This window comes from Lycorma delicatula, chromosome 2 (genome assembly GCF_047948215.1).
Source record: "Lycorma delicatula isolate Av1 chromosome 2, ASM4794821v1, whole genome shotgun sequence".
Lineage (NCBI taxonomy): Eukaryota > Metazoa > Arthropoda > Insecta > Hemiptera > Fulgoridae > Lycorma > Lycorma delicatula.
This window is the reverse complement of record NC_134456.1, coordinates 204,871,842-204,886,702: the sequence shown is the minus strand read 5'-3', so window position 1 is coordinate 204,886,702 and position 14,861 is coordinate 204,871,842. Positions and strand designations below refer to the sequence as shown.

Genomic DNA, 14,861 nt, shown 5'->3' with positions numbered 1-14,861 from the left:
GTATGTTGGTTTGTTTTTCTTTAATCTTCTTTCTGCTATTCTGAGTGCTAAAATTTCTTCCCTTGTACCTATAATTTTCCCAAAACCAAAGTGGTCTTCTAATATTTCTTCCACTCTTCTCTCAATTCTTCAGTGCAGAATTCTAAAGATTTTTTATGCGTGAGTAGTTAAGCTAATTGTTCTGCTCCTGGTTTGTTTTGTATCGTGAAAATAACACTCTTTTTGAAGTATAATGGAACTTCCCTGTTTTCATAAATATTACATAACGGTTTGTATAATCTATCTATCACTTCCTTACCAGCACTGCTCAGTTATTCTGCAAGTATGACATCTATCCCAGGAGCCTTTTTGTCATTCAAATCCTTTAATGCTGTATTAAATTCAGATCTCAATATTGTATCTCCCTTTACATCCTCTTTGACTTCCTCTAACACCATTTTTTAATTCATTTCCTCTGTATAACTCTTCAATATATTCCTTTTTTCTTTTTCCTGTTTAGCCTCTGGTAACTACCGTTCAGAAAATACTTCAGAGGATGATATGTATGAGTGTAAATGAAGTGTAGTCTTGTACGTTCTCAGTTCGACCATTCCTGAGATGTGTGGTTAATTAAAACCCAACCACCAAAGAACACTGGTATCCAATATCTAATATTAAAATTAGTGTAAAAATAACTGGCTTTACTAAGACTTGAACGGTGGAACTCTCAACTTCCAAATCAGCTGATTTGAGAAGACGTGTTCAGCACTAGACCAACCTGGTGGTCCACCCAGCTGTTAACTTTTTCTTTCATATTATAAATCAGTTTAACATCTTTATTTAACACATTATTAGATTTTAACTTATCTACCACAAAATTCTTCTTAACTTTCCTGTATGCTCCGTCTATTTTATCAATAATCATTTCTCTTTCCACTTCTGAACACTTTTCTTTTGCTAATTTGCACTTACTGTTCATAGAATTTCTCAATTGTTGACAGTTCCTTTTACCATCTTTATCACTAGCATTCTTATACTTGCTCATACATCAGCTGCAATATATCCTCTGAGATCCAAGGTTTTCTGCCAGTTCTCTTTGTTCCACCTAAGTTCACTTCTGCTGATTTAAGAATTTCTTTTTTAACATTCTACCATTCTTCTTCTATAATTTCTATGTTATCTTTTTTACACTCAGATCTCTTGCGATGTCTTCCTCAAGCTTCTCTAAATTTCACAGATTCATCTGACACCTTTTCTTTAAATTTTTAAACTCCAATCTACACTTCATTATCACTAAATTAAGGTCGTTATCAATGTCTGCTCCTGTATTTGGTTTGCAGTCGACAAGTTTATTTCTAAATTGCCTAACTATAATATAATCTATCTGATACCTTGAAGTATTGCCTGGCTTTTTGCATGTGTATATTCTTCTATTATGATTTTTAAACTGGGTGTTGGCAATAACTAATTTATACTTCGTGCAAAACTCAGTAAGCCGGTCCCCTCTTTCATTCCTTTTGCCCAGTCTGTATTCACCCACAATATTTCCTTCCTTGTCTTTTCCAGTGCTTGCATTCCAATCCCCAACTATTATTAAATTTTCATCCCCTTTTATGTGTTTAATTGCTTTGTCAATTTCTTTGTATACACACTCTACCTCATCATCATCATCATTGTGGGCACTAATAGGCATATAGATGTTAACAGATTATTGGCTTAGGTTTCAATTTTATCCTATTACAATAATTCTATTGCTAAGCTTTTTGAAATACTCCACTCTCTTCCCTATCTTCTTGTTCATTACGAAGCCTGCTCCTGCCTGTCCTTTATTTGACGCAGAGTTAATTATTCTAAAATCACCTGATCAAAAGTCGTTTTCCTCTTCCCACCGAACCTCGCTAACTCCTATCACATCTATATTTAACCTATCCATTTCCCTCTTTAAATTGTCTAATCTGCCAACCTTTTTTAGACCTCTAACATTCCACGCTCTGACTCGTAGTGTTATTTTTTAATTTTCTTGTGAACCCTTCCTTAGTAGTCGCCACTCTGAGATCCAAATGGGGGACTAGATTACCTCCAGAATATTTTACTAAGGTGCCTCTATCTTTGTTACATGAAAATGCAGCGAGTTACATTTTCTTGGAGAAAAAAAAACTGCTGTAGTTTTCCGTTGCTTTCAGCTGCACAGTACAGATTGAGTGATGTTGATATAGCCATTTAAGTCCTCCTGACCTTAAGCCTTAAAACTACTGAAAGAGCTGCTGCTCTCTTTCAGGAATAGTTCCTTAGTCTGGCCTGGCTCTCAACAGATACCTCTCCAATATGGTTGCACCTTCGGTCCAGCTACTCTGTATCACTGAGCACAAGCCCCCTCACTATCGACAAGGTCTCATGACTCATACAGGGAGTCTTGATTTTAGGGGTCTCATTTTCATAAAATTTACTATGGTAACAACCGTCATTAACACAATATTCAGACCAGGACTCATTTCTTTGGAAGCTAGAGCTTCTCTGTAGATCATGCAATGTATCCAGACACACTGTGGAGATTTTTGTTTCACAAGTGATTGTACACTTTGAAATCTTCCAGAACAAGCACCATCGGTTCATACTCTGATGCAATTTTTTCACTTCATGTTTGCCTCATTTATAAAATCTTTTAAGACAGCAAATAATGAGTTCTATTGGTTTGCAGAAATGAAAAAAAAAATATATATATTTGCAGTAGTTCTTCTACTGCAGACATACAAAAAAATCGCACATAGGCAATGAAATCTTTATTGCTATCTGTTGCCTCATCAAGCTTAATTGAAAACAATTTGTCACGCAACTTCCCAAAAAGCTGATTCTGTACATCTCCAGTTATATTACCAATTTGATGGGCAACAGTATCATTTGATAGAGGTATGGACTGCAAATGTTTGGCAAAATTATCTCAAAACATAGTTTCTACAATCTCAATTGCAGCTAGCAAAATAAGCTCAACAATGGTGTGAGGCTTTTTTCACCTGGCTATTTTACATGAAACTTTGTAAGAGGCAAGTAAAGCTCTTTTTTTACCACCGTAAATATTTAATACCATGAATTGGAATTAAGTACATACAAATTACTACATACACATTCACGATAGATTCAATAGCGATAGAAGAATCGACTCAACTCAGACTGGCTGGAATTTAACAAGGTGCAGCATTTATACATATTTGAGCAGATGGTTGCACAAATGTTCCAGAATATTCGAGACAAATCGAACTTCTTACAAAGCCGCACGAATGTCCGTTATGGTGGACACAGATAGCAATAGAGAGGCATCAATTCAGGTTTTGTCAATGCAGCGGATCAGTGTTGCCAAATATCAATAAATTTACTTATTCCTGGTAATTTGTAACGTTTGTAATTAAGGTTATAGCTTTTTGTGCCAAAATACTCAAAATACATTATTATTATATACATTTTTATTGTATGAGAGGGAGTTGCAATGAAAACTATGACTGAAAATTATTACTGAAAGGTTGAGAAAATTCTGCTATAACTCAAATAAAAACTTTTCAGATAATTAACTAGGAAGATATGTTAATTTAGCACATCATAAGTGCTAGCACAGCATTCTAGCCTCCTAATTCACATTAAATGAATTTAAAAATAAATCATTCCATTAATATAAAGTAGGTATAAACAAATCCTTTAAATTACAAAAATTTTAGAAAATATTTCTTCAGGATTAGCACATGATGTTTTGATCATTTCAAACAAAGATACCTATATCATTAGGCTGTTTAATGATACCACAGGCATAATCATTATTCTTACCACAACTAATTTTATGATTCTTCCAGTTTTAGTCAGATAATTTGATAAAAAAAAGTTTTTAAAATAGTAGCATTATTATTACCATATGTCTGACATAAATTTTACTAATTATTCAGCACATTATTGTCAGATAAAATAAAAAATGATTAAACAACATGCACACGAATAAACTATTATTATGCATTGATATATTTTTGAGAACATTTGATTTCTATTTCTTATAATTAAACAAAGGATGTATAAAAATTATTTTATAAAAAAAAGGCATCTTGGACTGTTATACTTTTCAAATGGATACAAAATATATTCTTTATTTTGGTTTGCCAGAGTAAAGCAATGGCTATGTAAAATAGAAATCTACACAAAATAGTAGAAAGTACCTCTAATTCAATTAAAAAAAGATAAAATTAGTAAATACTATAATAATCACATACATATTAATTTTACAGGAGAAATCCAAAATACTGTTATTTTGAAAATAATTATTTTATATAAACATACATCATCATTTTAGGAATGGTTGATACGCTATCTAAAAGTACTAATTATTACCCTTAAAACTGAAATATATTATAACTGTTCTTTTCTGAACTAACAATCATAGCAATACAAGTACAATTACACTGTCTGATGGTGATGGTGGTAGTGTTTGAGGGAGACAATCTTATAAAAACTGCAACAGATAGCAGCACTCTTTTGAATTAATAAGCAATTTTCATTATATTAGTATTTTTAGCTCTAAATTTTTATTAAGCAATAACAGAATTATTTCAATCATGACTGAGGGATCCCGCGAAAGTATTTTCATGAAAAATTAAGGTAAGATATGCTGTCTTAGCTTAAAATTCTGTACTAGTGTTTTTTTTTTTTTCATATTTTATGAATGCATATTTTTTGGGGTTTTTCTGGGCCAAAAATGCTTTTGCATCATCATCGCCCAATAATAATTATCTTGTCTGATATATATCGGATACATTATATTTTTATAATAAAAAAAGAACAACATATATTATATATCTAAATTAAAATAATAAAATTACCATCTGCTTTACAGTAAATGGCATGAATAACTGAAACACACTACAGTTATTTAAATACTTGAATATAAATGGACGGCTTTAAGAAGCAATGCGATTGGTAAAAGTAGGCTGAAAAGAAGCCTCTTTTGCCGTACTATCTGTGCATTCATTGTCTGAAATTCCTATATGGCTAGGGAATCCAGCAGAAGCTGACTGTTGTATTACGTCTAGTCATTTGCGAAATGACACAATGAATCTCAGAAACAGAGTGTCTGACATACATGTCATTAAATCACCTGTAAGGCAGTCATGGAATCTGAGCAAACATGAACTTGTCAAAATTTTAGGCCAATTATATATAAGGCCTTATTAATGGTATACAGTTCTGCAACAATAATACTGGTGATGTTGAGAATACCAAACATGTACGTTTTGTTGCCAATCACAAACCCACAATCAACAGAATTAATGTTTCTAGAGCCGTTCATATAAACTGTAACATCAGAATTAATGCTACTTAACAACTTAACAATATTATAAAATTTTTTTTTGTAAGATAACCAGATCTGTGTGTTCTTTTTATTATACTGACAAAGATCAAAGCAGTAATTAATGAGAGAAGGCTGCCAAGGAAGGTAATAGCATGGAGTAACAGTAAGAACTAGGTAATTGTACATTTAGCGCTCAGAAAAGGCGCTGAGCTCTGATGCCTAGTGGAGCAGTAGATCTTAGCTGTTCCTAGTATCAATTAACATGTTGGTGGGAAAATACCGCATCAAAGGTTGGATGAGTTGGTTGTGCTTTAATCTGAGCCAGATAGAAGCATATGATTTGTTTCTGTCTATTCCAAAGAGATGGCCCAACCACTATCCACCAGCAGACTTACCACGGGGCTTGAGCGAAACACACCCATGGCAAGATGGATAAGTGAATGATTGCATCAAGCATCCTTGAGTATTGGCCCATGCCGACGAATAAGGTATGCAGCCGTAGCTAAGTAGGAACAAACCAGAGCTTGATAGGACAACATTCATATACGATCAACTCCCCAATGGGTATTAGATAAAACTCTCAGCATGTCTAACATGTTTAGATATTTCATCTTCAGCTCCTTCAAATGTGTTACCCATTTTAATCGTTGGTCTAACCACATTCCCAGAAATCTAACCCACGTGCATTACCTTCAAATATAGTTGAGGGTATGTATAGTTGAGAATATGTTCCCTCAACCAGGAAAAGCAAATGCAAATTTGTTTATTCCAGGGATAAAGTGAATCTAGTAGATTTACACCACGATTCCAAGTGGGTAATTGTGTTTTGAAGCAGCCTCTAATCTGTAGCTAACATTCTACATGTTACATAAATAAAAAAATCATCTATAAATACAGAACATATAACTGGTTTCTGCGTGTAGTTTAGAAAGCCCTGATAAATGCAAGGAGATTACCTTGTACACCCCATTCATGAAATGTATTTAGGATTCCTCTCCTCCTCTATGACGGCGAAGAATCGCTTTAGTCAGTTCATTATCCAAGTCTCTTCGAAGGGACTGTTAAGGCATTGGGGTCTTCCCAGTACTTTTTCATACATTCCAATCTTCATGCCATTTCTGGTGTTGAAAATGTTCATCTTGTTAGTTTTTTCTTGTGAGTGTGAGGCAAGTGCTTTTGTCCTTGATTTTTTAATTTTATTTTATTTCATCCGTGAGTCTTCTGGTGTAAGGGCAATTTCTTTCAGATCCTCTCTTACTTCTGTGATCAATCTGCAACCTGTGTTGGTGTTTTTCAAGTCGAGGTAGTAGTGTACCAGCTGTTTCAGAAATCTCAAATCTTGCATCCTCATGATGTGTCCAATGAATACTAGACTCCTCTTACACGTGGTATCGGTGATGGATTTTAACTATTTGTACACGACTTTGCTGGGCACGATGCACCACAGCCCCTCTTTCTGGTACTTTTTGTTGATGCAAGTTCTTCCAAATCTTCTTTTGATTTTCTGGAGTCTGTCGGTGTTTGGTTGTTCCTTTAGGTGGAAGAGTATTTCTACTGCATATGTGGCTTCCGGTTTTGTAACTGTGTTGTAGTGCTTGTTTTAACAACATGCTTCATGGCCAGAAATTTTTTACTTAGGTGTACCGGTTAATTTTTGTGCTTTAGCTAGTTTGTTTGGGTTGAGGTCTTTTTGTTTAGGCTGTTTGTTATTACTTCTTAGAGATATTTATATCTGGCTATTATTTTGACTTATTACTGTTTACGCTTACTTCTTTTAACTGTGTTGATTTTTAGGGCATAATTTCTGTTTTTTCGAATGATATTTTGAGGCCAATTATATTTGCAATATTTTGAAGTATTAATATCTGTGTTTAGCTTTGACAATGTTGTTTGCTAGTAATGCCAAGTTGTTGGCAAAAGCAAAGCAGTTTGTTTTGATTTTTTGGGCTATTTTTTTAATTTTTTGGGGTATTTTTTGAGTCATTCCCTCATTACCATTTCCACAGTGCAGTTGAATAGCAGCAGTTAAAAGAGTCCACCGTCTTGTTCTGCTCAAATGGTTCCAAGAGTTTGCCTCTGAATTTCACCTTGACTTTGTACTCATGAGGGTCAGTTTCATCATATTTATTAATATGGGATGTTTTCTGAGGTGTCTTAGAATTTTTAGTAGGGATTTTCTGCAATTGCTTTCTTGAAGCCTACAAACATTAGGTCCCAACTTACAACTCTAGATGTAACCTAGTGAGGCGATTATGATTTGATGATAGATGAAGTTAAGTTTGTTTAGATTCAGTTCACCAAACAAATTTCTCCTATTTGTTCTGGATGTATTCAGGTGCATCTTATGGAGGCACGATCTGACTTTTGTTACAGTTTTTATTTTGCAAAAAAGTTATAAGTTTGATCCTGAACATTATGCTCACTAGATGGTTTATTTAACAGAATTTAAATATAATTTAACAATACAGAGGAATAATATGAATCTTAAAAAGATTAATTTTAAAAAAATAATAATTTTATGTAATAAATACCAAATTATAATAAGTAATACCTGAAATGATTTAGATAAATTTTGAGCCTTGGAATGTTGTTTAGGCAAAGCATTATTGGACTGGAATTTACTAAAATCAACTTCATTATAATTATAAGGTTGAAAAGATAAATCTTTTGTTCTTGGACGTTTGTTATCTGTTTCACCAGTTAAATGTTTTTCATCAGATTTCTTTTTTTTTGAATTTTTTACATTTTTATCATTCTTATCATTCTTCTCATCTAATTCTTCCTTATCATCACTTTGCCTTAGATTCGGAATAACAATTTCATTCTCAGCAACAAAATTTTCATTACATGACAAGTTTGCAGCATTGTTAGCTGTTTGAGGTATTATGTGTGGATCACTCTAAAAAAAAAAAAAATTGTAAATAATTATAAAGTTGTTAGATAACCTATGACAAATAACAATATATCAATATACACCTTTAAACCAACAAAATTAAAAAAAACTGAATGTGAATAATAATGAAAACTTTCAAGTTTTGTTGAAACTTGAAATGTTGAATCCACTCTGAAGTGGATTCCTTTTTAAAGAATAATAGTGGTGCATTAATAGGGTAATTGAATTTATGCAGACAGTTGTCTGCATAAATTCAATTACATTTGCCTTGCATGAAGTGGATTCATTCTTTTTAAATACGCAAAATAACTGATACCAAGATTATTACAAAAGTCAACTTTTTATTTCCAATTCACCTGTTTCTGATGACTATTTGTTATTGTAATTCTGTAACAAACTGGGTTACTGCATGAAATAAACATTCATAGTCAGTATGATTTCATCTGGACACTGTTTAATATAATGAAGAAGAAACTAAATAGTTAGAAAAAATAATATGAGGTTTGATAAAAAAAATGTGGAATTTTAGTTTTTATCAGAAAATCTTTATTTATTCATAAAATTTGATTTTTTTACCTTCAAAGTATTCCTTTTCAGATACTTTTGTTCCAGTGCTTTTTCCAATCTTTGAAGCACCTCTGAATGTAATTTTCAGAATGGCGTTTAGCTTCTTCAGCGATTCTGTCTTTATCTCTTCAATGTTGGCATAACATCATCTTTCATGGTTCTTTTCAGCTTGGGGAATAGGAAGAAGTCACAGGGGAACATGACCGGCAAATATGGAGGCTGAGGCATCATAACAGTGTTGTTTTTGGTCAAAAATTAATGAAAATCCAGTGAAGTCTGAGCAGGTGCGAAATCTTGGTCCAATTGCCATGAATTGTTTTGCCACAAATCAGGACATTCTCTTCGAATTACTTCACGCAAACCGCATAGAATTTCCAGGTAGTAATCCTTATTGACTCTCTGATAGTGATTTGGCAATTGTCCATAATCATTTTCTTCATTTTTTCAACGTCATCGGATGTTGATGTGCTGGGATGTCATCAGGATGCTCATCAACATCTTCATGGCCCTCTTGTACCACTTGTTTTATTCAGAGAAGTATTGCCAAAAGCAACATTCAAAATTTCCAATGCAGTGCTGCACTTTATTCCATTCTTAAAGCAAAATTTAATGCAAGTTCTTTGTTCCATTTTTTCATAAGTTAAAAATCACCAACCATACCAAAACATGTGTTACTGTTTCACCAGCAAACAATAAATCATGCATCTAATATGCCTACCAATGTAAATATACATTAGGGAGTATACCAAAATAATAAAAAAAAACTGTGACCAATTGGACATACACAGCCTGGAAAATTTAAACATTCTGTGTTTTATCAGACCTCATACGTCCTTTCATCTGAACAAAGATTTAGAATCATGAAAATATATTTGAATGTAATATATGAAGAAAAATAAATAATAAATGTTAATAGATTAGTTTAAATCCCTATATGAAAAAGGATTAATTTTTCTAATAGCTTTCTGACAGTCATAAATGACTTGATAAGAACAAAGTATGAGGGAATCTAGAAAATCAGTAACTTAAAAGACTAGTCTGATGAAACACAAATTTAAATAAATAATGCAGAAACAGTTCTAATTTAAAAATGATCCTCAAGCATTGCATTACCTTTTCAGTGTTCATATCAACATCCTTTTTTTTTCTTTTTTTTTTCTTCTTTGTGGCATATGATTCTGTGTTGAAATTTTGCTGAAAAAAAGCATTATCTATAGCTTACTTCAATTTGAAAAAATAGTGATATTAATACAAAAAATAAGTAAAGGAAAGCAAAAAAATTAAAAGAAGTTATCAAACTGGACAAGGAAAAAATTCACAGATTGAGGGATTCCAATAATATAAGTTGGAAAAACTAAGATTGAATTGGGTCGAAGTATAAAGCATACACTTGTTTTTCTTTAATGTCTGTTAAATGCCCACTAAAGGAATTTTATTAGAAAAAAAAGAATTGTCAAAATGATATGTGTATCTGAAGTCTTACCTGACATTTGTTTGTGGATTTTTGAATCAGATGATTAAGTACTATAACAAAACACTGGTTATAGAAGTGCAATTCCTTTGAAAAAGGTAAAAGTTAAACTGAAAATAAATAACTTAGTTGGTTAGAATGCAGAAGTTATTGGATCATGTGAAACTTCCTATATTATGTTGTGAGATTACACTGATGTATAATAGAGATAAATGAGTCAACAGAGAGTGACTGGCATAAGAGAACTGAATCGAGATTATAGGCAAAGCTGATAAAACAAAGATTTACTCTTAGATTACACATTATCCGAATGCTAGAATATAAAGAATAAAGTGAGATGATGATATAATAAAAACAAAGATATAAGAATGAATTGATTCAAACAATGTTTCCCAATGTGTGTTCGGGAATACAAAAATGAAATTTCAAAAATAACTAATTTAGCACAACTCTAATTTTTAACTTGCACAGAGTGGTGCAGAGAAACAGAATATTTTGAATCTGATGTTGGCAGCCCTGTAGGTATACCATAGTGGAGAAAGACGTTAGATTGTACAGCAGTAACAGACATTTAATTGTGATAGAACAGTGGAATGGTGCAGAGCGTGCGGTTGCTGCAAGAGCGTTTTATCAACATGTTGACAATGTGAAAGCTGTAGAAAGAGTGTTTCGGTGGCATTGTGAGATCCCGCTCTGCGGTCAAGTTCCTTCTTCACATGCAATTAAAACTTGGGTTTATAACTTTGAAGACGGAATTGGCTTTGAAAAATCCTAGGTGGTGTGTACTGTCTGTTCGAACACCAGATGATAACATTGATCCATAAAAGTTGTAGTGGTAGAGCACTCATCATTCGGTGCGGAAAGTTGGTCTCGACTTCACAGCATGCACAGAATACTTCATAACATGAGATTTCATTTTTACAAGATTCAAAATGTCCAACAGCTGAAACCTAACAATTTGTATTGATGAAACCTAATGTTTTGATGTATTGCATCTGCAATTTTGTGAAAAACTCTTGTCAAAAATCAACAAGAATGTTGTTAACTTTATTGAAAATCTTTGTATGTCAGATGAAGCCGATTTCAATTAAGTGGATATGTGAATAAACAGAACTTCCATAACTGGGCAGTAACAAACCCTACTCAGCTTCAATTACACAGTGCTAAACTTACTGTATAGTGTGCAGTTTCGTGTTTTGGGGGTGACAGACCCTTACTTCTTTGAACATGCTGTCACTGTGACAACTCAATGTTACGTCAACATGCTAGAGACATTTTTTGCTCTTAGGATTCAATCTCTTCCAAATCTTCACCTTCAGCAAACCTGGTTTCAACAGGACAGAGCCACCTCACACCCTGCCTGACAGTCTATGGCAGCAGTGAGACGTTTGTTTGGGGATCGCATAATTTCAAGAACTGCTAACATTTCTTGGCTGCCCTGGTCTCCTGACCTATCAGTTTGTGACTTCTTTTTATGGGGACATCTGAAGAGCACTGTGTACCAGACTAGACCAAGAAAGCTTGGCCAGCTCAAAACAAAGATTGAAGAGGAAATCCTCAACAACCCAGACAACACATTGCACAGTGCTGTGCAAAATTTTCAGAATCAAACTACTAAATGTGTATGCAAAAATGGACATAACTTTATACTGAAATTTTCACTCTTGTAGAACATATCTGCAACATCAAATAAAGGTTAGTAACTTACTTCTTTTTTCTAATTATTTAAAATTTTCCTGTTTCTCTGTGCCACTCATACAAATTCACAGTGCAGAAAATAATTTAGCAATATCAGAAATTGTATCTAATGAGGTACAATAAGATTATAATAATAAGGAAAACAATATATTTACAAATTTAAATTTCAACATAAAATGAACTATGAACACTTTACAGACAATTATTTTTATGCAATCATTTTCAAGAGAAAAATCAAAATTCTCTTTTACTATTCTGAACATCAACCACATTTTATCCAAAACTTTTACAGGCTTCCCTTGATCAAATAAAAAAACTTTTTTTTAACAAAGTATTGCTGCTGATATTAGAATGGACCCTACAATAACAAAATAATAACTCTGAAAATACTCTTCTTTTTCTAACAATTCATATAAATTATCTTTTACAATGTATAATATAAATAAGGAAGCATAAACTATTATGTAAAGACTTCCTCTTTACATAATAAGGAAGTCATTAAACTGACAATTACCACATGACAGAGCTCTGGCTGTTAACAAAACCAACTGTTAAAAGTGTCATTAAAAATACATATAATTGGTGAAACCTCATTGATTTCTAAAATCCTACTCAAACATGAAATGAGGGCTAAATACAGATTCTATATGAGTCATTTAGGTTAGAAGACTTAACATTACCCAATAGGCACTTTGGCAATTAGGATTATTGTACATCTATTGGACAGGAATCACTAAAATCCTCCTACAGGATCCACAGCTGTTTTGTGGACAGGATCACTAAAATCCTGTAATTGGTTAACAGGCAGTCCTGCTATCAAATAAACCAAATAAGCATTGGCTTTATCACGGTTCTGACATCCTAAACATGGAGAATATAACAGTCAGTACCTGTAAATAGGATCCAAATCCTATCCTCTTTATATACGATTCCTTAACTGACCATGGTTGAGATTAGTTTTAGGGATCAACAAGTTTTATATACATGATGTTTACTAATAAGGAGACTAATGATGATACTGCAAGCAGTGGGCATTATCATGAGATGAGTGTATTAACATTATTTATTGTCTTGCTGGTTACCAAACATACTATACCAATGATTAAAATATTCAAAATGAAGTATTTTAATATATAATCATCATTAGTAACAAAAAGAACTCATCCTGTAAACATTTTCATATTTTTCAATTACATACTTAGTTGATTTTCAAATAAACATTATAACTGTTATAGTCAGTTTGATTATAACTATTATAGTCAGTTTGACTATAACAAAAATTATAGTCTGTTTTGTTGCCTTGATACCTACTCTTGCTGTTTCAATACTGAAACTATGTACTTCCAAGCTTGAACACGATTTAATTTTAATAAATTACTTTATTGATTATAGTCATGATTCCTGATCATTTATTTATCTAAATTAATTTATCCATTATTGTCATTACTTTATTATTATTCTGTTATAATCTTTTAATAGAAAATGCTATGGACAAGTAGTTTATAACACCATGGGAAAATGAAAGAAATAGTTGCTAAGCTTGCTGGAAATTTTAGAACAAAATGAGGTTTTTTAACTATGCCAGGAACTGACAGCTAGTTTAAGTGAACAAGCTCCTATGAATCCAAGAAGTATATTAAAATAGTGTTAAATAAATTACTAAATGACAAATTGAGTGCTTCAGCTACAAAAACTGATATCTGCGAACTGAAAGTATCCTTAGATATTTTGCATATGAGATTTTGGAACTGAAAAGGCAAAGGAAAATCTTCAGATGGAAAAGATCACAAATTTGGAAGACTGCTCCTAATTAAATAATCTCATTTTTGAAGTTATTTGTGTTATAATAGTGACACACTGCGGTCGTTATGACTTTCTGTGTCTGAGTGAAATCGCATTCCACTGTAGAAGCCACATCCACTAAGTGGAAGAAAAACAATATGCTGTTCATTACATATCCTTGCTGATGACATTTGACTACATATTAAACTGATGTATACTATATTTGCTTTTCACAGACTATACCATAGAAATGGAATAGTATAGTAAAGAATTGAAAGTGTTTCATAATTCTTAAAAAAGATCTAAAAAAAAATTGAAAATGTTGGATAAATGTGTTTAGTTCATGATCACTTATATGTCAAAAGTATTCAATTACTTAGAATACATGGGTCAAAGTGGGGTAGGAAAAATTATTAGGGATTTTAACTGCTGAACTGCTGATCAGTGGATATTGCCAGAAGAGATTTTAAATTCTGATGCTGTTTTGAGCCTGACCAAACATTCTAAGGACAAAATAATAAATAGTAGAATTTAGAAGTAAAGATATGCGAGAGATCGATTTAGCTGTGTTGAATAGTGAAGTAAAATATTATTGCCAAGGTGAATTTACTTTTACTGAGAGTATGGACAATTCTGTGAATGATTTATAATGCATGTTTATTGGTGCTTTGGATTTTGGGTGCGATTTTACGGTTAATAATTATTTATAAAGGCCTGCTGAAGTATAAATTAGTACAGATAATTCAATACGTGTGAAAACAGGCTGGTATTCTTAATTACTGGAGGAAAAGAAAAGAACATAATTATAAAATTAAGGTTTCAGTAAGTTAAGAGAGATAGTTGCCTTTCTGGAGCATGTAGATGAAGCTTGTTATGAAAGATGCTTGTATTAATGGTAATAAGTATTAAATAAGATTTTTTTTTGAATTTGTTAAGATTGGGTGTGTAAATGTTTTAATTTATAACATACATGATTATATGCATCAATGATCGTATCACTTTTCCAATACAGTTTGTGTATTTTGTTTCTAATTAAAATTGAACTCAGATTTCTGTTTAATCTTAATAATCAATATTTACATTAATTTGCTCTGAATTAAATTCTCTACAAAGTTAATTAGAAATCTTAACTAGAAATTTTATTGGTA

At 32.4% G+C, this 14,861-nt stretch overlaps 1 protein-coding gene across 1 annotated transcript in view; it reads right to left on the bottom strand.

Moving 5' to 3' along the window:
* Positions 1 to 14,861, bottom strand: part of Rrp6 (exosome component Rrp6) — an 83,041-nt gene that overhangs the window by 1,898 nt on the left and 66,282 nt on the right. Inside the window, exons 16-17 of the mRNA XM_075357058.1 lie at positions 9,876 to 9,956; positions 7,854 to 8,201 (exon numbers count right to left, since the gene is read on the bottom strand). Of these exons, the coding sequence (XP_075213173.1) occupies positions 7,854 to 8,201; positions 9,876 to 9,956 (429 nt within the window). The remainder of the gene's footprint in view (positions 1 to 7,853; positions 8,202 to 9,875; positions 9,957 to 14,861) is intronic.